The 22,383-nt window shown below is 40.3% G+C and overlaps 1 protein-coding gene across 3 annotated transcripts in view; it reads left to right on the forward strand.

The window, feature by feature from the left end:
- Nucleotides 1–493: 493 nt before the first annotated feature.
- The window catches only part of NEK4 (NIMA related kinase 4), a 43,373-nt gene continuing 21,483 nt past the window's right edge, over nt 494–22,383 (forward strand). Inside the window, exons 1-12 of one of the 3 annotated variants that reach the window (XM_081246352.1) lie at nt 494–884; nt 2,559–2,825; nt 3,729–3,926; nt 4,115–4,222; nt 6,028–6,182; nt 8,150–8,291; nt 10,532–10,939; nt 17,105–17,254; nt 17,798–17,947; nt 18,412–18,478; nt 19,225–19,334; nt 20,690–20,778. In XM_081246352.1, the coding sequence (XP_081102478.1) occupies nt 792–884; nt 2,559–2,825; nt 3,729–3,926; nt 4,115–4,222; nt 6,028–6,182; nt 8,150–8,291; nt 10,532–10,939; nt 17,105–17,254; nt 17,798–17,947; nt 18,412–18,478; nt 19,225–19,334; nt 20,690–20,778 (1,937 nt within the window). In that variant the 5' untranslated portion in view covers nt 494–791. The remainder of the gene's footprint in view (nt 885–2,558; nt 2,826–3,728; nt 3,927–4,114; nt 4,223–6,027; nt 6,183–8,149; nt 8,292–10,531; nt 10,940–17,104; nt 17,255–17,797; nt 17,948–18,411; nt 18,479–19,224; nt 19,335–20,689; nt 20,779–22,383) is intronic. The other 2 variants (XM_081246353.1, XM_081246354.1) reach the window with 2 other exon arrangements.

Consider the following 22,383-nt stretch of genomic DNA (forward strand, 5'->3'; position numbering starts at 1 on the left):
ATGAATCTTTTGGCAGTTTTGAGCTTTCACAGGCAGGCCATTTAAGGTGGGCAGGTACTCTGGGGATACTGCCTTAAGCTGTTAAAAACCATGCCAAAATTTGGTCAAGTCACTTAGTGCAGGGGTTTGAATGGAGTACTTCTGAGAGTTTTTGCAGTTCTCAGTATGCAAGCTGAATTGTTTAGGGGTGAAGTGCACTGATATCTTCAATTTATCTTGCAATGCATGAAAAATAAGATGGATTGCTGCATGCATACATTAACCACCATATGATTAAGTAAATATAACAAATGTTACTTGTAGAATCTAGTCTGTCCCCAGTCCCCCATTAGAATGTGAGCTCCCGGAGGGCAGGGACTTTTTCGGCCAGGCACAGGGTAAGCAGTCAGTAAATATTTGTGGAGCGAATACGTGCAAAGCACTAAGAACAAGTAAGCGCTCAGTAAGCGGAAACGTTCGTGAGTCTATTGTTGCGGGAAACCCGCAAGTTCCGGCCTTGGAAGTGAGGCCGAGGGTGCGCGCGCAGGCCCGGCGTGGTCGCTCTGGCCGCCTGTCGCCTCGGCTCTGTGGCGGGTCCTCCGGGCCGCAGAGCATGCGCAGGGCAGCGCCTGCGGGGATCGCTATGGCAGCGGCGTCGCGGTGGGTAGGGCCTCTGCGCTGGCGCCCTGGCAGGGCCGCCTCAGCCGCCGCCGGCACCACTTCCTCTCTGGAATGAGCGGGGCCTCCCGCCGCCGCTCGCCGCGACCCCCGCCGCTGCCGCCGCATCCCGACTGTGGGCCCGCTCCGGGATCATGCCCCTGACCGCCTACTGCTACCTGCGTGTCGTGGGCAGGGGCAGCTACGGGGAGGTGACGCTCGTGAGGCACCGACGGGACGGCAGGCAGGTCGGCGGGGCTGGGGCCCGGTAGGGGATGGGGGCAGGCAGGGGTTCGCCGAGGGCGCCGTCCAAGGGCCGGGCCCAGATATTCTGAAGGGGACGCGCCTCAGATGCCACTTCTTCAGGGAAATCGTCCCAGACCATCAAGACTAGGCCAGGCCTTCCTGTCATATGCGCCCCGAACTCCCTGGCGTTCTCTTTGTAGTCGTAATCGGTGTGCTTAATCTGCACACTTTCCCCCAGCTCTCGACAGTTCCATGAGAGCGTACACTCCCAGGACCTAACGGCGGCGCCTGGCAAGTATTCCTCCTTCAGTGAAGGGCCCCATACCCCGTCTGATCTGGAGACCTCTGGACTCGCTCAAAACTCAGCTCATCACCTTCCCTCCAAACCTCCTCTCACGGTCCCCATTTCAGGTAGTAGCACCACCAACCAGCCAGTTGCCCAAGCTGGACACCTGGGAGTCGTTCTGGGCTCCCCCCTTGCCTTCGCCCACTCCCACCCCCTTATTCGTCTGTCCACTAAGCCAACTGGCCTCTTCTTCATCTCCACGGGTACCTCCCCCATCCAGGACATCATTGTCTCTAGCTAAGCTGTGGCCATGGCCTCCCCCTTGTCCTCCCTGCCACATGACTTGCCCTTCTCCAATTCATCACTTTCACTGCAGTCTCAGTGATCTTTCTAAAACATGCCTCTAATGTTGAACTTTATCCCATTAGCCTCAGGATAATGAACCAATTCGTAAATGTGGTTTATAAACAGGTGACCATATAATGTATTGTACAAACTGGGACAGTTTCGAAACTGAAAGGAGACACTATTTATAATTACACCAGGACAATGGGACTGCCCCAGACAAACTGAGAGGAGATGGCCCCATAAGTATAAGGTCCTCTCGCCTCTTCTGCCTTGTCTCAGGTGCTGGTCACTGCCTGGAACACAAGCTCAGGCATAAGAGATTTATTCAGTGGTCAATGGGGAGGGGGGATTTTTTTGAGCTGAGGATGGGGTACTAGCTGTAATAATAGTCCCTCACATTTCAGCAGTAGTTTGTTTACATTTTACAAAGCACATTTATGCTTTGTTACAAAACACACTTACGATTGTGTTTGTTGAATAATGAATTATTTGGTGTGTCATTGGTTGAGGGCGATGTATTAGGTGTTGGAGGACGTTGTTTTTTTTTTTTTTTTAAGTGAGAATAATTTTGGATGTTGAGGATAGGTGATGTTTAGCCTTACTGGGCCTTGGATCCCTTTGAGTATGTAATGGAATCCACAGACCCATTCTGTCTGCAGATGTCTATTCAAGTCATATTGTATGCACCTTTGTAGGGGGAACTTAGAGGTTAAAGAATCTCTACCACAGATTTTTTGGTTAATTCAGTGGTATGTTAACATTGACTCATTTTTAGCCATTAATGAAATTGTAAAATGCAGATGGAAAGTATAATTTTTTGTGACCCCCCTACCCTGCTATAAATCTAACTTGTAAAAAGTATCATTAGTGGTAACAAGTCTTTTTCCCAGTTTTGTGCTTTGTGAATAACAAAATGAATAGGTTATGTGGCAGTCTCCAAAAGGTTGGTTTTGAGGACACTCAGGATAATCCTTAAATACTTTTGAATCTATAATACTGTATGTTTGTTTGCATATTATAAAAACATGTGTTTTTTTTGTAGTATGTCATCAAAAAGTTGAACCTCCAAAATGCCTCCAGCCGAGAGCGGCGAGCTGCTGAACAGGAAGCTCAGCTCTTGTCTCAGTTGAAGCATCCCAATATTGTCACCTACAAGGAGTCGTGGGAGGGAGGGGATGGTCTGCTGTACATCGTCATGGGCTTCTGCGAAGGAGGTGATCTGTACCGAAAGCTCAAAGAGCAGAAGGGGAGGCTTCTGTCCGAGAGTCAGGTGGTGGAGTGGTTTGTTCAGATCGCTATGGCTCTGCAGGTACTGTCAGGACTCATAGCATCCCACTTGCTCCAAGGTGACAGATGCCTGGTGGATTTTAGGAAAATGCTTCCCCAAATGCTTAATGAAAAAAAAATTCTTTAAAAAATCCATTTATGAAGTGGACCTAGTTCCTCTTGCTGTAGCACTGAAGTGTTTCTGAATGAGTGATATCTGTATTGAAGCAGACATGGATTTTGTCTGATTGCTGGGAAAGGCAATTCTCTGTTCATTTAATATTTATAGCAAAATCCATTTTAAGGGCCCTGAATTGACAAAGAGCAGAGAATGACCATGTTTGTTATCAGTTGGTCAGCTGCATCATACTGAAAGGTGGTTGGGCTAATTAATCTGCCTAAACTGTGGGGCTTTGGGCTTTAACCCTGCTGTGGCAGAGTGAGTAGAAATGTGAAACATGTTTGTGTTTTAATATACACATAGTCAAAAGTGAGACTTTATGGAATATCACTCTGATATTAGAGAATGTATCTTAAGTGATATTGTTATAGTTCAAAATATTAAGCTGAAGATTTCATGAGTCTGAGAGGAATGTGCATCTGACCTTGTATAAGTTGTCTTTCTACCTTCAGTGAAAGTTTGTAAGCACATTTTTTAACTGGGTCCATATAATGCTAGATGGTATGATTCTCAAGTCACCAGGGAACAATTGTGAAGGAAGCTGGGCAAATTAATGCATGGAACTTAATTTCTTACTTTGGAAAGTTGTAAATTAGACTTTTTATTTAGAGATTATAAAACAATAGTGTTTTGATGTGTAGGTAAGGCTCATCTAAGAGTATAAGGCTCTATAACTTATACAGTTGTTGATGGTATATAAGAAGTCAGGTATAAATAAGTCAGGTATTAAATATTTATATTTAATGAAATTTTATTTTTCTTCAGTATTTACATGAAAAACACATCCTTCACCGAGATCTAAAAACTCAAAATGTCTTCCTAACAAGAGCAAACATCATCAAAGTGGGTGACCTAGGAATTGCCCGAGTGCTTGAGAACCACTGTGACATGGCTAGCACCCTCATTGGCACACCCTACTACATGAGCCCTGAATTGTTCTCAAACAAACCCTACAACTATAAGGTAGGATTCGGCTGTGTTTGCCAGCTCACCTTGTCCCTACAGCAGTATAATTTTAGAACCCATCAGAATAGTAAGTTAGAAGAATTCTCTGTGAATTGATTTAAGGAAAATGTCTTTTTTTTTTTTTAAGAGGAAAAATGTAACTAAGGCATCCTGACATTTAACCATTTACTATTTTTTTTTCCTAGTCTGATGTTTGGGCTCTGGGATGCTGTGTTTATGAAATGGCCACCCTGAAGCATGCTTTCAATGCAAAAGACATGAATTCTTTAGTTTATCGGATTATTGAAGGAAAGGTAAAGAATATTCTGGAATTAATTGTTTTTAATATTTGGAGCAATGTTAATTTAGTGCAGCTTTGAAAGTAGCTACTGAGAAAAGGGCGTAATCATGTTGGGTGGATAGTTAAGAATGGTGGGTCCTGTCTGTGGGGAGGGTTGAACTGGAGGATAAGGGATTGATCGTTTCTTAATATTAATTTATAAAGGTGGCTTAATGGCTCTGAAGAATTGGCTTCTTGAAAACCAATACCTTATAGACACAGGATGTGCAGGTGCCCTGAGGCTACTGGTAGCTTCTCCTAAGTGGTTAAATGAGTGGCTTAAAAGGAGTCTACTCTGTTTGGACTTCCCTGGTGGCGCAGTGCTTAAGAATCCGCCTGTCAATGTAAGGGACACGGGTTCGAGCCCTGGTCCGGGAAGATCCCACATGCCGCGGAGCAACTAAGCCCGTACGCCACAACTACTGAGCCTGTGCTCTAGAGCCCGCAAGCCACAACTACTGAGGCCCATGCACCTAGAGCCTGTGCTCTGCAACAAGAGAAGCCACCACAATGAGAAGCCCGCGCACCACAACGAAGAGTAGCCCCCGCTCACTGCAACTAGAGAAGGCCCGCATGCAGCAACGAAGACCCAACACAGCCAAAAATAAATAAATAAAATAAATAAAAGATTTATTTTTAAAAAAAGTCTAGGGCTTCCCTGGTGGCGCAGTGGTTGAGAGTCCGCCTGCCGATGCAGGGGACACGGGTTTGTGCCCCGGTCCGGGAAGATCCCACATGCCGCCGAGCGGCTAGGCCCATGAGCCATGGCCACTGAGCCTGCGCGTCCAGAGCCTGTGCTCCGCAACGGGAGAGGCCACAACAGTGAGAGGCCCACGCACCGCCAAAAAAAAAAAAAGTCTACTCTGTTTGAACTTGTTGCTCCTTTGATAATCATCACAATCACTAGTAACCAGTTAAAAATTGCAGAAAGCATTGTGTATGATAGATGCTAGAGTGACCAACTTTACGTGTCAATTTCATGAGGCTAGTTGCCCCTGCAGTGTCAGGCATCCTCACACCGTTAAGTTTTAAAGCTGTAAATCACCTACTGATTTTAACATTATACCAAGACTCATTTATTTTTTTAATTTGAAAAAATATCGAAAAACACAGAAAAAGTAAAATTTGCTCATAATTCCACTTCTTAAAGAATCAAACAAGAAAGGGGTGAAATTCCCGTTTCCATCCATTTCCATCCCTTGGAGATAACCATTGGTAATGGTTTGGTGCATAGCCTTCCTGGCTTTTCCCTGTCTTTATAACTCTGGGTGTGTATGTTAAAAAGTAACTGAAATGGAATCAGGCTATACACACTGGTACACAACCTGCTTTTTTGACTTAATAAATGAGGGACATCTTTCCAGGTCAGTACCTGTAAGTCTTGTATTTTTTTAAAGGCTGCCTGGTATTTTATTAGAAGGGTATACCATACTCTATTCCACAAGTACCCTATGAATGGCCATTTACATTGTTTCCAGTTGTTCACTATTACAAGAACAATACTGCAGTGAACATCCTGGTACATAAATCTTTAGGAACTCATGCTCTTTTTTATGAAGGAGAGGGTCCTCAAATGGGACTGCTGGTTTGAAGGATATATTTTATAATTTTACAACTTGCTATTATAACCAGGATGCCAGATATGCTTCCTGTAGACTAATATGCTGGTTATTTTCTGCTGTGGATAATGATTTAAAAAATATATCTTGGGAAACCTCTACCTACTTTTACTTTTCACAAGACTGTTAGTCATACTTATGGTATTATTTCTCTTTGTAGCTGCCACCAATGCCGAAAGATTACAGCCCAGAGCTGGCAGAAATAATAAGAACCATGCTGAGCAAAAGGCCTGAAGAAAGACCTTCTGTGAGGAGCATCCTAAGGCAGCCTTACGTAAAGCGCCAAATATCCTTGTTTTTGGAGGCCACGAAGGCGTAAGATATTTCCCTTGCAAATAGGTCAGCTAAACAGATGGAATAAAAGAGGGTGGCTTTTATAATTTTCATGTGTGAGAGTTTATGGTAAGTTTTTTAAAAGCATGAAGTAGAATTGCATGATTAGAACAAGTGTTAAGATTTGCTTAATTGCTAAAATCAGAAATCTAGAGAACCATTGGAGGTATCACTTTCACATTCCTCTGAGAGTTCCAAGACATATTGAGTACGGTTTTTTTAAAAGGATGTATGTTTTATTTTATTTTTATTTTTTAATTTTTTTGCGGTACACGGGCCTCTCACTGCTGTGGCCTCTCCCGTTGCGGAGCACAGGCTCCAGACGCGCAGGCTCAGCGGGCATGGCTCACAGGCCTAGCCGCTCCGCGGCATGTGGAATCTTCCCAGACCGGGACACGAACCCATATCCCCTGCATCGGTAGGCGGACTCTCAACCACTGCGCCACCAGGGAAGCCCAAGGATGTATGTTTTAGAAATCATATTAAAATGAGAGATCATCTAAAAAGCCTATTATTACATTATGTACTATATAAGATAATAGTCACATTTAAAAAATAATACTCAAATCTCAGAGGGCTTTTGTAAGGTTCCCTCTTTACTCATAACTTCTCAAGGGGATAGAATTCCTTCTTTGACTTTCAGGTCCTACCTTCACTAAATAGCTGTTCTAGGATCTGAGACTTAGAGCTAGACAAGACCTTCACAGTCCTTGTCTTTTGACGTGTTAAATTTGGGAGGCAATGCTAGAGAGGCCCTGGGGGATAAAGAAGGATCATATTTTTGTTGACATTGCCTATAATTTCCTACCAACAGACCTTTGGCCTTCTGCAGCTCTGGTCTTCATGCTCCCCTTGAATTCTCCAGAGGTTTAGCTCCATTGGAAAATGTCACACTTAAACAGTTGGGGATATTATTCCTGTATACATTTATTCTGCAAGTCAAGGCCGAGTATACCAATCATTTTTACTTTCAAACTTGGCAAAGTAGTTGTGGTATTATTACAAATGTGAAACTTGAAGATGAAAATTATCCTGGTACTTCTAATTGTGAGGCAAGTTTTCATAGGTTTTAAATTTTAGAATAATATTGTATTTACAGAAAAGTTGCAGAGATAGAACAGAGTTTCTGTATAACCTTCACCCAGTTTCTCCTATCAGCATCTTATGTTACCATGGTACATTTGTCAGAACTAAGACAACAACATCAGTATCTTTTTTTTTTTTTTTTTTTTTTTGCGGTACGCGGGCTTCTCACTGTTGTGGCCTCTCCCGTTGCGGATCACAGGCTACAGACGCGCAGGCTCAGCGGCCATGGCTCACAGGCCCAGCCGCTCCGCGGCATGTGGGATCTTCCCAGACCGGGGCATGAACCCGTGTCCCCTGCATTGGCAGGTGGACTCTCAACCACTGCGCCACCAGGGAAGCCCAACATCAGTATCTTATGTTGACTAAATCCAGACTTCACTTGGCTTACTCCAGTTTTTCTACTAGTGTCATTTTCTGCTTCAGGATCCAGTCCAGCATACCATATTACTCCTCGTTTCTCCTTAGTCAACTTGGGTCTCTTGACAGTTTCTCACTTTCTTTGTTTTTCATGACCTTGATTGTTTTTGGAGATTACTGGTCAAGTGTTTTGTAGAACACCCACTGGTTTTTAGAAGACTCCTCTCTATAAAAGGAGCAGTTCTGTGGGAATTCCCTGGCAGTCCAGTGGTTAGGACTCCACGCTTCCACTGCAGGGGACCCGGGTTCAATCCCTGGTCAGGGAACTAAGATCCCACAAGCCACATGGCATGGCCAAAAAGGAAAAAAAAAGAAAAGAAAGAAAGAAAGAAAACGAGCCGTTCTAAGCGGGAGTGTAACATGTATGCACATTTCCTCATATATATAGAAACCTTTAACCTTCACTGTATTGATAATAACTTTTTCTTCTTTTCTTCCTCATAAAGAAAAACCTCCAAAAATAATATTAAAAATGGTGACTCTAAATCCAAGACTGTTGCTACAGTGGTTTCTGGAAAGGCTGAATTAAGTCATGAAGCCGTTCCCCCTCAACCACACTCTTCAGAGGGCTCCAAGACATATGTAATGGTACGTCTCATTCTAAAGGATATGTGTTCTAGAAACTGTATTAAAATGATAGGTTACCTAAGCTAGTTATTCTATGTGAAATGACTAAGCTTCATTAGATTTCTGTTGTGTAAGTAATTTTGTATTGTAAAGAAGGAATACTGGTGAAGTATTCAAAGTGCCTATTAAAATGTTCATGAAGTCAGTGCTGTAATAACTTGAAGAAGTTTTTTTTAATTGAGGTGGAATTTATATAACATAAAGTTAACCATTTTAAAGTGAACAATTAATTGCATTTAGTATATTCACAGTATTGTGCGACCATCACCTCTATCTCGTTCCAAAACATTTTCATCACCCCAAAAGGAAACCTCATACCCATTAGGTTGTCACTCCTCCTCCATCCAGCCCCTGTAAAACACCAGTGTTCTCTGTTTGTATGGGTTTGCCTATTCTGAATATTTGATATAAATGGAATCATACAATATGTAACCTTTTGTGTCTGGCTTCTTTCACTTAGCATGTTTTTGAGGTTCATCCAGGTAGCATATGTCAATACTTCATTTATTTTTATGTCTAAATAATACTCCATTGTATGTATATACCACAGTTTGTTTATCCATTCATTCATTGGTAGATATTGGGTTGTTTTCACCTTTTGGCTTTTGCTATGAACATTTATGTACAATGTTTGAGTATCTGTTTTCAGTTCTCTTGGGTATAATATCAAGGAGGGTAATTGCTGAGTCATATGGTAATTCTGTGTTTAACTTTTTGAGGAATGACCACATTGTTTTTCCTTTGTGGTTGCACCATTTCATGTTTTTATCAGCAATCCCTGAGAATTCCAGTTTCTCTACAACTTCACCAACTCTTGTTATTTTCTGTTTTTCTGATTCTAGCCATCCTAGTGGATGTGGAGTGGTATGTTATTGTAGTTCTGACTTGCATTTGACTAATGACATAGAACTTGTTGGCCATTTGAATGCCTTCTTTGGAGAAATATCTATTAAGCCTGTTGCCCATTTTTTAATTGGGTTTTTTGTTTTTTATTATTGAGTTCTAAGAGCTCTTTCTATATTATAGATACTAGACCCTCATCAGATATATGATTTACAAATATTTCCTCCCGTTCTTTAGGTTGTCCTTTCACTTTCTTGATAACGTCCTTTTATGCACAAATATTTTTAATTTTGGTGAAGTCTAATTTATCTGTTTTTTACTTTTGCTGCCCATGCTCATATCTAAGAATCCCTTGCCAAATCCAAGGTCATGAAGATGTACGCCTATGTTTTCTCCTAGGATTTTTATAGTTTTAGCTCTTATATTTAGGTTATTGATCCATTAAAAAAATTTTTATTATGGTAAAATATAAGTAATATAAAATTTGCCATTTTGTACCATTTTAAAATTAATTAATTAATTATTTTCATTTTGTACCATTTTTAAGCATACAATTCAGTGGTCTTAATTACATTCACAATGTTGTGCAGCCATCACTATATCTTCCAAAGCCTTTTCATCATTCCGAACAGAAACTCTGTACCCATTAAGGTCTAACTCCCCATTGCCTCTACTCCCAGACCCTGGTAACCTCTGATCTACTTTCTCTGAATTTGCCTATTCTAGGTACCTCATATAAATGGAATCATACAACATTTGTTCTTTTGTATCTAGCTTATCTCACTTAGCAAGTTTTCAAACATTATCCATATTTTAGCATGTATCAGAATTTCACTCCTTTCTATGGCTTTATAATATTCTGCTGTATGTATATACCACATTTTGTTTATCCATTCATCTATTGATGGACATTTGGGTTGTTTCCATCTTCTGGCCATTGTGAATAATGCTGCTATAAACATTAGTGTACAAATATCTGAGTCCCTACTTTTAGTTCTTGGGACAAATACCTGGGAGTGGAATTGTTGGGTCTTATGATTATTCCATGTTTAACTTTCTGAGGAACCTATTCCATTTTGAGTTAATTTTTTTTTTTTTTTGTGGTACGCGGGCCTCTCACTGCTGTGGCCTCTCCCGTTGTGGAGCACAGGCTCCGGACACGCAGGCTCAGCAGCCATGGCTCACAGGCCTAGCTGTTTCGCAGCACGTGGGATCTTCCCCGACCGGGGCATGAACCTGTGTCCCCTGCATCGGCAGGCAGACTCCCAACCACTGCGCCACCAGGGAAGCCCCTTGAGTTAATTTTTTAATATGGTGTGAGGAGTGCTATAATAACTTGGAAGCATGTTTTCATTCAGGGTGAAGACAAATATTTGTCCCAGGAGAAACCCATAGTCATTGGCCCCTTGAAGACACCCCCACATCTGAAAGGCTACACCTACAAACCAGACATAAGCAATACCACAGAATCGCTAGCCACGATCAGTAGGGTGAATATTGACATCTTACCTGCAGAAAGGAGGAACTCAGTGAACAACAGCTTAGTTCAAGAGAATCAACAAAGACACTTAGATGCCTCTAATGAGTTAGAAGGTAAATGTATTATTTCTCAAGTGAAAGAGAGGCTGCAGGATAACACTAAATCCAGTGCTCAACCTGGATACCAAATTTCCACATGGTCCATTGACTATGTCACTGGAGAAAGGAATGACCCAGTGAAGCCTCTGCAGCCCCTAAACAAAGACCAATATTTATCAAAGGACCAGGTGAGTGACATGCACAAGGTATTGGTTTCAGAAAGAAGACTGGAAAGTGTGGTTACAAAGGTGTGGGTTGTGTTCTTTGGTTGTGCTTTTAGTTGTGGTTTTAGGAAAATCAGTTGTTCCCATATAACAGTTTAAACATGACAGAACCAAAGGATAGGACCCAAGGAATTCTTAGATCCCTTCTGTGCCCTGGTATAGGGTACTTGCCATTTGCCATTAGTGTGTTTTTTCCTATTTCTACATCATTCTTTTTTTTTTTTTTTTTTAATTTATTTATTTATTTATTTATGGCTGTGTTGTATCTTCGTTTCTGTGCGAGAGCTTTCTCTAGTTGTGGCAAGCGGGGACCACTCTTCATTGCGGTGCGCGGGCCTCTCACTGTTGTGGCCTCTCTTGTTGTGGAGCACAAGCTCCAGACGCGCAGGCTCAGTAGTTGTGGCACACAGGCCTAGTTGCTCCGCGGCATGTGGGATCTTCCCAGACCAGGGCTCGAACCCGTGTCCCCTGCGTTGGCAGGCAGACTCTCAACCACTGCGCCACCAGGGAAGCCCTACATCATTCTTTTGTAAGTCCTCCAAGTGGATGGACAGTTCCAACAATTAGGTAATATCACATTCCTTCTTGCTTTTAAAAGTTAGTGGATTGTCTGATTTTTTAAGTTAAGGAATTAAAAAAACATATTTTATGTGTTGGAACCAAAGGAGAAGGAGGAAGAGAAGAAAAGGAATGGAACAAAAGGATTTTGATACTGAGAGACTATTCTGAGTAAATTTAAAGGGTATCTTCTACTTGAACATGGAAAGAAGCTTAAATTAGATGAAGCATAGTAATAGCTAAGGATTGGAAAGAAAGCCAGAACATTTGATTAACTTTACATTTTTGTAAAATATTTAAAGAATATATTTATATATTGACTATATTTTTATTATATATATTACATACATTTTCATATTTAACACTTTTATATAAGTATATATAACTATTTTATATGTCTGTAGTCAAATGTTTTATTTATTTTATTTATGGCTGTTTGGGTCTTTGTTGCTGCATGTGGGCTTTCTCTAGTTGCAGTGAGCGGGGGCTACTCTTCGTTGCGGTGCACAGGCTTCTCATTGTGGTGGCTTCTCTTGTTCCGGAGCATGGGCTCTAGGCACGCAGGTTTCAGTAGTTGTGGTACATGGGCTCAGTAGTTGTGGCTCGTGGGCTCTAGTGCACAGGCTCAGTAGCTGTGGCGCACGGGCTTAGTTGCTCCACAGCATGTGGGATCTTCCCAGACCAGGGCTCGAACCTGTATCCCCTGCATTGGCAGGCGGATTCTTAACCACTGTGCCACCAGGGAAGTCCCTCAAGTGATTTTAATAAGGTTTTGTTTTTATAGAAAAGTACAAGTATGATGCTCTTTTCATTTAAACTCATTGAATTGAAACCAAAATTTAGTCTTAAGCTTTCTCTGGACACTGGAATCCTTAGTACTTTATAGATAAAATTATATATGTCCTGCTTGTTCTGCTTGACTGTCAAATTATATTCAAGTTTGCTTCTTTTATTTTTTTCCATAATTATTTTAAAAATTTTAAAGTGCCAATTCAGTGGGTTTTAGTATATTTATAAAGTTGTACATTCACTGCCATTATCTGTTTCCAGAACATTTCCATCACCTCAAAAAGAAACCCCATACTCAATACTAGTCACTCTCCATTCCTCCTTGTCTCTAGCCCTTGGCAACCATTGTCTGTATGAATTTGCCTATTCTCAATATTTCATATAAATGGAATCATACAGATACGGTCTTTTGTGTCTGGCTTCTTTTATTTAGCATAATGCTTTCAAGGTTATATCCATGTTGTAGCCTGTACCAGTATTTCATTTCTTTTTATTGCCAAATAAATTCTACTGTATGTATATTTCATATTTTTTTTATCTATTCATCAGTTGATGAACATTTGGGTTGTTTTCACTTTTCACTGTGGATAAAGTTGCTTTGAACATTCATGTACAAGTTTTTGTGTGGACATATGTTTTCAGTTCTCTTGGGTATATACCTAGGAGTGGAATTGCTGGATCATATGGTGACTCTATGTTTAACTTTTTGAGGAACTGCAGAACTGTTTTCCAAAGCAACTATATCATTTTACTTCCCATCAGCAATGTATGAGAGTTATAATTTCTCCACATCCTCACCAACACTTATTTTCTGTGTTTTTTGTTTTGTTTTGTTTTGTTTTGTTTTTGATTCTAGCCATCCTGGAAGTGGTATCTTATTGTGGTTTTGATTTGCACCTCCCTAATGACTAATGTTGTTGAGCATCTTTTCATGTGCTTATTGGCCATTTTTATACCTACTTTGGAGAAATATCTATTCAAATCCTTTGCCCATTTTTAAATTGGTTTATTTATCTTTTTATTGTTGAGTAGTAGGAGTTCTTTATCAATTACAAATGTCAGTCCCTTATCAGATATAAGATTCAAAAATATTGTCTCCCATTCTGTGGATTGTCTTCACTTTCTTTTTAAAGTATATTTTATTTTATTTTATTTTGACTGCGCCATGCAGCATGTGGGATCTTAGTTCCCTGACCAGGGATTGAACCTGTGCCCCCTGCAGTGGAAGTGTGGAGTCTTAACCACTGGACCACCAGGGAAGTCCCATCTTCACTTTCGTTTTATTATTATTTATTTATTTGTTCTTTATTACTTTTTTGGCTGCGTTGGGTCTAAGTTGCAGCATGCGGGGCCTTCGTTGAGGCATGCAGCATCTTTCATTGTGGCGCGCAGCCTTCTCTCTAGTTGTGGCACATGGGCTCCAGGGTGTGTGGGCTCCAGAATGCATGGGCTCTGTAGTTTGCAGCACGTGGGCTCTCTCGTTGAGGCGCGCAAGCTCAGTAGTTGTGGCGCGCAGGCGTAGTTGCCCCACGGCATGTGGGATCTTATTTCCCCAGCCAGGGATCGAACCTGCGTCCCCTGCATTGGAAGGCAGATTCTTTACCACTGGACCCCCAGGGGAGTCCCTCATCTTCACTTTCTTGGTGGTGTCCTTTGGAGCATAAAAGTTTCAAAATTTGATGAAATCTAGTTTTGTCTATTTTTTCTTTTGTTGCTTCTGCTTTTAGTGTCATGAAGATTTCTCCCATAATTTCTTCTAAGAGTTCATAATTTTAACTCTTACGTTTAGTTCTGAGATCTATTTTGAGTTAATTTTTGTGTGTGATGTGAAGAAAGGGTTCTACTTCATTCTTTTGTAGGCAGATATCCACTTGTCCCAGTACCATTTGTTAAAAGATTATTCTTTTCCCATTGAATTTTCTTGGGACCCTCATTGAAAATCAGTAGACCCTAAATATGATTATTTATTTTTATACTCTCAATTCTGTACCACTGATTTTTCTATCTGTATGTCAGTAACACAATTACTGTAGGTTTATAGTAAGTGGTTTTTTTTTTTTTTTGGCCATGCTGCGCGGCTTACAGGATCTCAGTTCCCTGACTAGGGATTGCATCCGGGCCACAGCAGTGAAAATCCGAAATCCTAACCACTAAGCCACCGGGGAATTCACTGTAGTAAGTTTTGAAATTGGGAAGATTAAGTCTTCCAACTTCATTCTTATTTTTCAATACTGTTTTGGCTATATGGGGTCCTTTGCATTTCCATATGAATTTTAAGATTAGCTTGTCAATTTCTGCAAAAAAGCCTGGGATTTTGACAGGGATTTTATTGAATCTGTAGATTATTTGCAGATTATTGCTATCTCAATATGTATCTTCCAACTCATGAACATAGGATATCTTGCTATTTTCTTTAGGTCTTCTTCAGTTTCTTACAATGATGTTTTGTTGTTTTAAGTGTATAAGTCTTGCACTTCTTTTGTTAAATTAATTTCTAAGTATTTTGTTCCATTGGCTTCCCTTGTGGTGCAGTGGTTAAGAATCCGCCTACCAGTGCAGGGGACACGGGTTTGAGCCCTGGGCGGGGAAGGTCCCACATGCTGTGGAGCAACTAGGCCCGTGTGCCACAGCTACGGAAGCCTGCGTGCCTAGAACCCATGCTCCACAACAAGAGAAGCCACTGCAATGAGAAGCCTGCACACTGCAACAAAGAGTAGCCCCCGCTTGCCACAACTAGAGAAAGTGCGCGCAGCAATGAAGACCCAATGCAGCCAAAAGTAAATAAATAAATAAATAAATTTAAGTATTTTGTTCCTTCTGATACTATTGTAAATGGAATGGTTTTCATAATTTCATTTTCGTAGTGTTCATTGCTTGTGTATAGAAATACAATTAATTTTTATATATTGACTTTATATCCTACAGCCTTACTTAACTCATTTATTGATTCTACTAACTTTTTAATAATGGACTCCTTAGAATTTTCTGAATACAGTATCACATCATCTGCAAATAGAGATTTTTCCTTTTCAATCTGGATTTCTTTTATTTATTTATTTTTTCTTGTCTAATTGCCCTGGCTAGAACCTCTAGTACAGTGTTGACTAGGAGTGATAAGAATGGACATCCCTGTCTTGTTCCTGATCAAATATGTTTCTTACATCAGGCTTTTAGAATAGGTTTTTTTGTTTTGTTTGATAGAATTTCATGTCCAGCATTTCTTTGTTGTTGTTATTTTGTTGTTGATAAAAGTGGAAGAACTTTTTTTAGGACCAATTGGATTTCATGGAGAAACTCCTTAAGTCATTTGTTCAGGTACTCTTATATGTATAAGCTTTATTTTGAATATTCTATACTTAATACCAGCAGAGAAACATTTATTTCACTCTTCAGAATTAAATCAGTTACTGTTTATTATCTGGGTATCCTTGCATAGCTAGCATATCACACTGTTCCTTTTTCTTTCTAAAATGTACCACATAGTGGGCTCTTGATAAAAATGTGTTGATTGGGCTTCCCTGGTGGCGCAGTGGTTGAGGGTCCGCCTGCCGACGCAGGGTACACGGGTTCGTGCCCCAGTCCGGGAGGGTCCCACAAGCCGTGGAGCGGCTGGGCCCGTGAGCCATGGCCGCTGAGCCTGCGCGTCCAGAGCCTGTGCTCCGCAACGGGAGAGGCCACAACAGTGAGAGACCCGCGTACCGCAAAAAAAAAAAAAAAAAAAAAAAAAAATGTGTTGATTGAATGACATTCTATTTCCAGTGTCCATCTACTTGAAAACTTAGATATTCTGATAGTTAAAAATTTCTTAAAAAATTAATGTAAGGGCTTCCCTGGTGGCGCAGTGGTTGAGAGTCCGCCTGCCGATGCAGGGAACACAGGTTCGTGCCCCGGTCTGGGAAGATCCCACATGCCGCGGAGCAGCTAGGCCTGTGAGCCATGGCCACTGAGCCTACGTGTCCAGAGCCTGTGCTCCGCAGCGGGAGAGACCACAACAGTGAGAGGCCTGTGTACCGCCAAAAAAAAAAAAAAAATTAATGTAAGAAGCTATTTTATTTTAATGTTTGGTGTGCATTAGTTTCTAAAACCAGCTATCCAAATAAAACACTAAGTCCTTGGTGATCTTCATAATTTAAAAGTTAACTTATTTTATCTTTACTACTGCTAGTAATAGCTCCTGGTTTCTGAGCGTCTAATATGTGCTAGGTGTGGTCTTAAGTACTATAGTGCACAATCTCCTCTAATCCTCCAGTAGTCACATGATGTGTGTGATGCATTATACCCATTTATAGATAAGGAAACAGAGGTTCAGGGAGATATGACTCCATCTGAATCCAAGCTCGTGATCTTTTCATGGTGCTTTTTAGAGGGCATCCAAATAACTAATGTTTACTTGGGAAGTATGTGTATATTAAATTGGATTTCATTTAAAACATTTGTTAGTTTTCTGAATTGCAAACCTATTAAAAGTTATAATAAGATTTTTAAAAAACTAAATGAACATTGGTAGTTTCAGGTTAATAACAATCTAAGTAATTTAATTAAAATAATTATTTTTATTTGGGAAAAGAGAGGAAAACCCAGAATATGTAGATAACTGATGCCAGCATTTTGTCTTTGCCTGTCAACACTGAAAATAAGCATTCATTTTGAGAAAGACAGCTCCTCCTTCTTTCATTTATAATTTTAAAAGTAGATATGGCAGGTTTGGCCATTTGGAAGTTCAAAAGACTGTTTCATTATTCTATTTTGTTTTTTTGTTTGTTTCATTTTATTATTTTTAAGGATCAAGTTGCTGGTGAATGTGTTATAGAAAAACAGGACAGAATCCACCCAGCTTTACAGCCACACAGCTCTGGGTCTGAACCTTTCCTGTCTCAACAACGGCGGCAGAAGAAAAGAGAACATACTGAGCATAGTGGGGAAAAGAGACAGGTCAGCAGAGATCTCTTTGGAATAAGTCATTGTGCTGCTGCTTGGGAAACAGACTTTAGGAAGCTTCATTTCTATTTAGAATGATGTGCTAAAAAGGCACATACATAATGCAAGGAACATATAAAGAAGGGTAGAAATGCTAAATATTAGTTATCAAATGTCAGTGAGTTGGAAGCAGAGTAAGGATTTTATCTTCTCCAGCAAGGATGGACAGCTCATTTTGAGAGTTAAAGGAACAGGCCAAAAAAGGTAAATCTCTGATTCCTCTTATGTCATATTAATGAACAGTTTCTCCCTCAACTTCTGCATAAGATCGTGGCAACCCCTCATTTCTGGAAGTAACTTTCACAGGCACCCTCTCTATAAGCTTAAATGGTCATTCACTTTTGGCAGAGTTTCTTCCCCTCCGCCCCCTGCCAAATGCAATGTTTTAAAGTTTTTGAGAGGGAATCACTGACAAATACATAGATTTACCGTTGGGGGACCTTTGGAGGTAGATATATATAACACTGATAATCTCTCTCTCTTTGTTAATTATGGAAGTTCCAAGAGACTCCTCCTCGTCTTTTGCCTTCTCTTTCTACTGTTGGAAAAGTGGATGTCACATCAACACAAAAAGTTGCTGAAAACCAAAGTAGAGTGGTCACTGGGTCTGTGAGCAGTTCGAGGAACAGTGAGATATCATCATCAAAGGTTTGTAGGAGTCTATGTTGGATTTTTTAAAGCTTTATTATAAAGCTTTTTGGTTGTAAATCCTGCATATATTGTGAAGTTTTGTATTAAAACATCTTAGCCCTGCTTTTTTCCAAACACTGGAAAGCGCAAATTTGTGATTCTCAACAGAAGCTTTGATTGAAATGGACAGATTCTATTGTTTCAGGGCTGGTCACTTCCAGTTAATTAAGGAGACCAAGTGGATTCTGAATGTAGGAAATGCAGCATTCCCTATTTGCCCTTCCAAAGATGAGCTCTTCCTAGAAATGAGGGCTGTGATCATCCTAGCTAGCAGTTGTAAGCCTGATGTGAACTGGTTTCAAATGGACACTCCCTTAAAGACCTGTGCAGGACCTTTCCTGTAGTGCTGGATGATATGTCATGCATTGTAGGTATTATAAGAACAGTGAATAGGAATGGAAGTAACTGACTTTCTTTAAAAGGACCGACCATTATCAGCAAGAGAGAGGAGGCGACTAAAGCAGTCACAGGAAGAGATCTTCCCCTCAGGTAAAGTTTTCTCTTTCCTTCATCTATTGGAGGTTATTGGTATGGCTCATGGACATAGCATTGGTACTGATTGTGAGGTGTTAAGAATTTCCAGCATCAGTAATCCATTTGGGAAACCAATTTAGAAGAATTTTTGAAATTTCCTAGTCAAGCCTTTTAAAAAATTGGCATAGTATTGGATCTGGAACTTGTGTTATTAGAGAAAGAGGACTCTAAAAAGAGAGCAAGAGAGCTTTGAGTGACAGTAACGCCTGGGAGATTTCAGACAGGAAAGCAGTCAGGCGACTGTTTAGTTTGTTTCCATGTTCAGAGTGTTGGTCAGAGAAGTGCTGTCCTCAGGAACAGAGAGAGGAAGCCAGGAGAATGGTACTGCCCTGGGCTGAGGGCCGTGATCATTCCTATTACTATTATCTAAAGACAACATAGTCTAGCAGTTTCCATTTATTGAATGCTGACAATGTCTCAAACATTATGCTAAGTATTTTAAGGGCATTATCTCATTTCATATTTTGCAGCGGAGGAGACTGAGGGTCAGAGGGGTTAAGTAACTTGCTCAAGGTACAGGGCTGGTAGACATAGACCTGAGATTTGAACTGAGGTGTCAGACACCAGAGTGATGATGAATATGCTGTCTGAGTTCCTTTTAGGCTGGCCCTTGCTGGGGTATCTTCCATAAACAGCGCAAAGCCCTCTTCTCTTGAGGCCAGCCCACCATAAACAACTGCTGGGGGTTGTCACTTTTTCAGGCCCTTCAGTGAGGAGAGTTTCTCTGAGTCCAGCGGGGCCAAGGAAACCACAAGAGGAAGGCCACCCTACCCCTGCTCAATGGTTGTCTTCTGACTATAGCGTTGCTCAGGTACATTACATAGTCCTAAGTTAAAAGGTAGACATGTCTACATCTGGCAAGCCTAATAACGGTAAACCTCATAAATGCCAGCTCTATTTATTCCTGGGACAGTGCTGACTTAAGTTACACTTTTCACACTTCCTCTGATAAGAAGAAGAACTGGTCAATAATAATTAAAAGGATTTTGTTTCCTTCATTAAGGGAATGGACTTTTCAGACACTCTTAACAACTGGCAGCCTAGTTAATATCTTTCTTAGGCAGTCTTTTAAACAAGACTTCCAAAGGGCTTCCACTAGGCAACACTTTGCTTATTCTGCTGTGTTAATAATATACCAAACGACCTGGCCAGATTTTAGTCTCACTTGCTGATCCTTCCTTTGTTTCCTGTTTGTGTCAAAGTACCTTACCTTTCGACCCAGGGATAATGTAGGGGCACCCTTTGGTGGCTAAATGGATAATTGCAAGGTTTTAATCACGTTCACTTTTTTTGTGTAATAATACCCTGGGGGCCTCCCTGGTGGCGCAGTGGTTGAGAGTCCGCCTGCCGATGCAGGGGATACGGGTTCGTGCCCCGGTCTGGGAGGATCCCATATGCCGCGGAGCGGCTGGGCCCGTGAGCCATGGCCTCTGGGCCTGCGCGTCTGGAGCCTGTGCTCCGCAACGGGAGAGGCCACAACAGTGAGAGGCCCGCATACCGCAAAAAGAAAAAAAAAAAAAAAAAAAAAAAAAAAATAATACCCTGGGAATAATTATTCAGTTTTCTGTATTCCAGTTTTTGACATCATTTCTAGGAGCATATAATTACTTTTTTAAAAAAAGAAACTTCCTGCCCTTGAAAGTAATGAAGATTTTTTTCCTTTAACAATAGTGTGTAATGATTTAGTTGTTTCACTAATTAAAATGATCCTCTTTATTTTCCAAAGTTGTAACATTTGTGTGTAATTATATCAGGTAATCCTTTAAAAATGAGTATCATGGGTGAGCAAACTGAGGTTACTTTTTATTTAGGTGGCATTCTGTCTAGTTTAAAATGCCAACATTCCTTATGGTACCAGCCCTCTGCTTAGAAGTTCAAACACCAGAACTGTTTGTCTGCTCTCCTCTGGAAAGGAAATTTCTTCATAGCTGAGACTTTCCAGGACCTTATAAAACTTCACCTTGATGTTCTCAGGCTTCACTTATGAACTTCATGGGTGAACTGGGACATTATTTGGTAAAGTAACTTCAATTTTTATAGCCATAGTTCTCCTGTTAAATTGGACCTAGGTGTACATTGTGTCTAGGCATTACATCTAAGACTGTTTCATGTATTACATTCTGGTTGTGTTGTCATGTGGAATTTTGTTTTTCCAAACATTAATAGGAAAGGAAACTCACCCATTGTCTCTCTGAGGTTGAGCTAAGTTCTTCTACAAGTTCAACTGATAAATCAAATGGGGATTCCAAGGGAGGGTAAGTTCTTATTTTTCTATCTCCTTTCATAAGCTATTTGTTTGTATTAATTTTATTCTAATTTAATTTAATTTTTTTACTTAAAGAAATTTTTATTGAAGTATAGTTGATTTACAATGTTGTATTAATTTCTGCTGTACAGCACAGTGACTCAGTTATACATATATTCTTTTTCATATTCTTTTCCATTATGGTTTATCACAGGATATTTTGTGTGTGTGTGTGTGCTTTCTCTGAACTTTATTTTTTTATCACAGGATATTGTGCTATACAGTAGGACCTTGCTGTTTATCCGTCCTATAAATAATAGTTTGCATCTGCTGATCCCACACTCCCAATACTTCCCTCCCCCACCCCCAACCCCCTTGGAAACCACAAGTCTGTTCCCATGTCTTTGAGTCTGTTTCTGTTTCACAGTTATGTTTGTTTGTGTCATACTTTAGATTTCACAAATAAGTGATATCATATGGTATTTCTCTTTCTCTTTCTGACTTACTTCGCTTAGTGTGATAACCTCTAGGTCCATCCATGTTGCTGTGAATGACAAGATTTCATTCTTTTTAGTGGCTGAGTAATAGTCCACTGTATGTATGTGTATATAAATGTATGTGTATCTATCTATCTGTCTATCTCACATCTTTATCCATTCATCTGTCAATGGACATTTAGGTTGTTTCCATGTCTTAGTTAGTGTAGATAGTGCTGCTATGAACATAGGGGTGCATGTATCTTTTTGAATTATAGTTTTGTCTGGGTATATGCCTAGGAGTGGAATTGCTGGATGTTGCATGGCAACTCTGTTTTTATTTTCTGAGGAACCTCCATACTGTTTTCCATAATGGCTGCACCAATTTACGTTCCCACCAACAGTGTAAGAGGGTTCCCTTTTCTCCACATCCTCTCCAGCATTTATTATTTGTAGACTTTTTAATGATGGCCATTCTGACCCGTGTGAGGTGGTACCTCATTGTAGTTTTGATTTGCATTTCTCTAATAATTAGTGATGTTGAACATCTTTTCATGTGCCTATTGGCCATCTTTATGTCTTCTTTGGAGAAATGTCTCTTTAGGTCTTCTGCCCATTTTTTGATTGGGTTGGTTTTTTTTGTTGTTGTTATTGAATTGTATGAGCTGTTTATATATTTTGGAAATTAATCCCTTGTCAGTTGCATTGTTTGCAAATATTTTCTCCCAGTCTGTAGGTTATCTTTTCTTTTTTTTTTTTTTTTTATGGTTTCCGTTGCTGTGCAAAAGCTTATAAGCTTGATTAGGTCCCATTTGTTTATGAATTAATTTTAAATGTACATTTATAGTAGCAATCAGACCTGTAGTACTGTCATTGATAATGTTGTAATTGGTTTTTGGTATATGCAAGAGCTAAAATTCTCTTTTAATGAACACATCTGATTTTCATTCAGAATTCTTATAAAATGTCTTCTTAGATCTGTGGGTTTATAGTTTTCATTAGTGGAAACAGTTTCGCCATTATTTCTTCAAGTATTTTTTTGGACCCCCTCCTGCCCTCCTAAGGATTCTGATTACATGTATATTAGATTGCTTAAAGTTATCCCACAGGTCACTAATCGTATTCTTTTTTTTTTTTTT

Source organism: Mesoplodon bidens (genome assembly GCF_964165515.1).
Source record: "Mesoplodon bidens genome assembly, chromosome: 10".
Classification (NCBI taxonomy): domain Eukaryota; kingdom Metazoa; phylum Chordata; class Mammalia; order Artiodactyla; family Ziphiidae; genus Mesoplodon; species Mesoplodon bidens.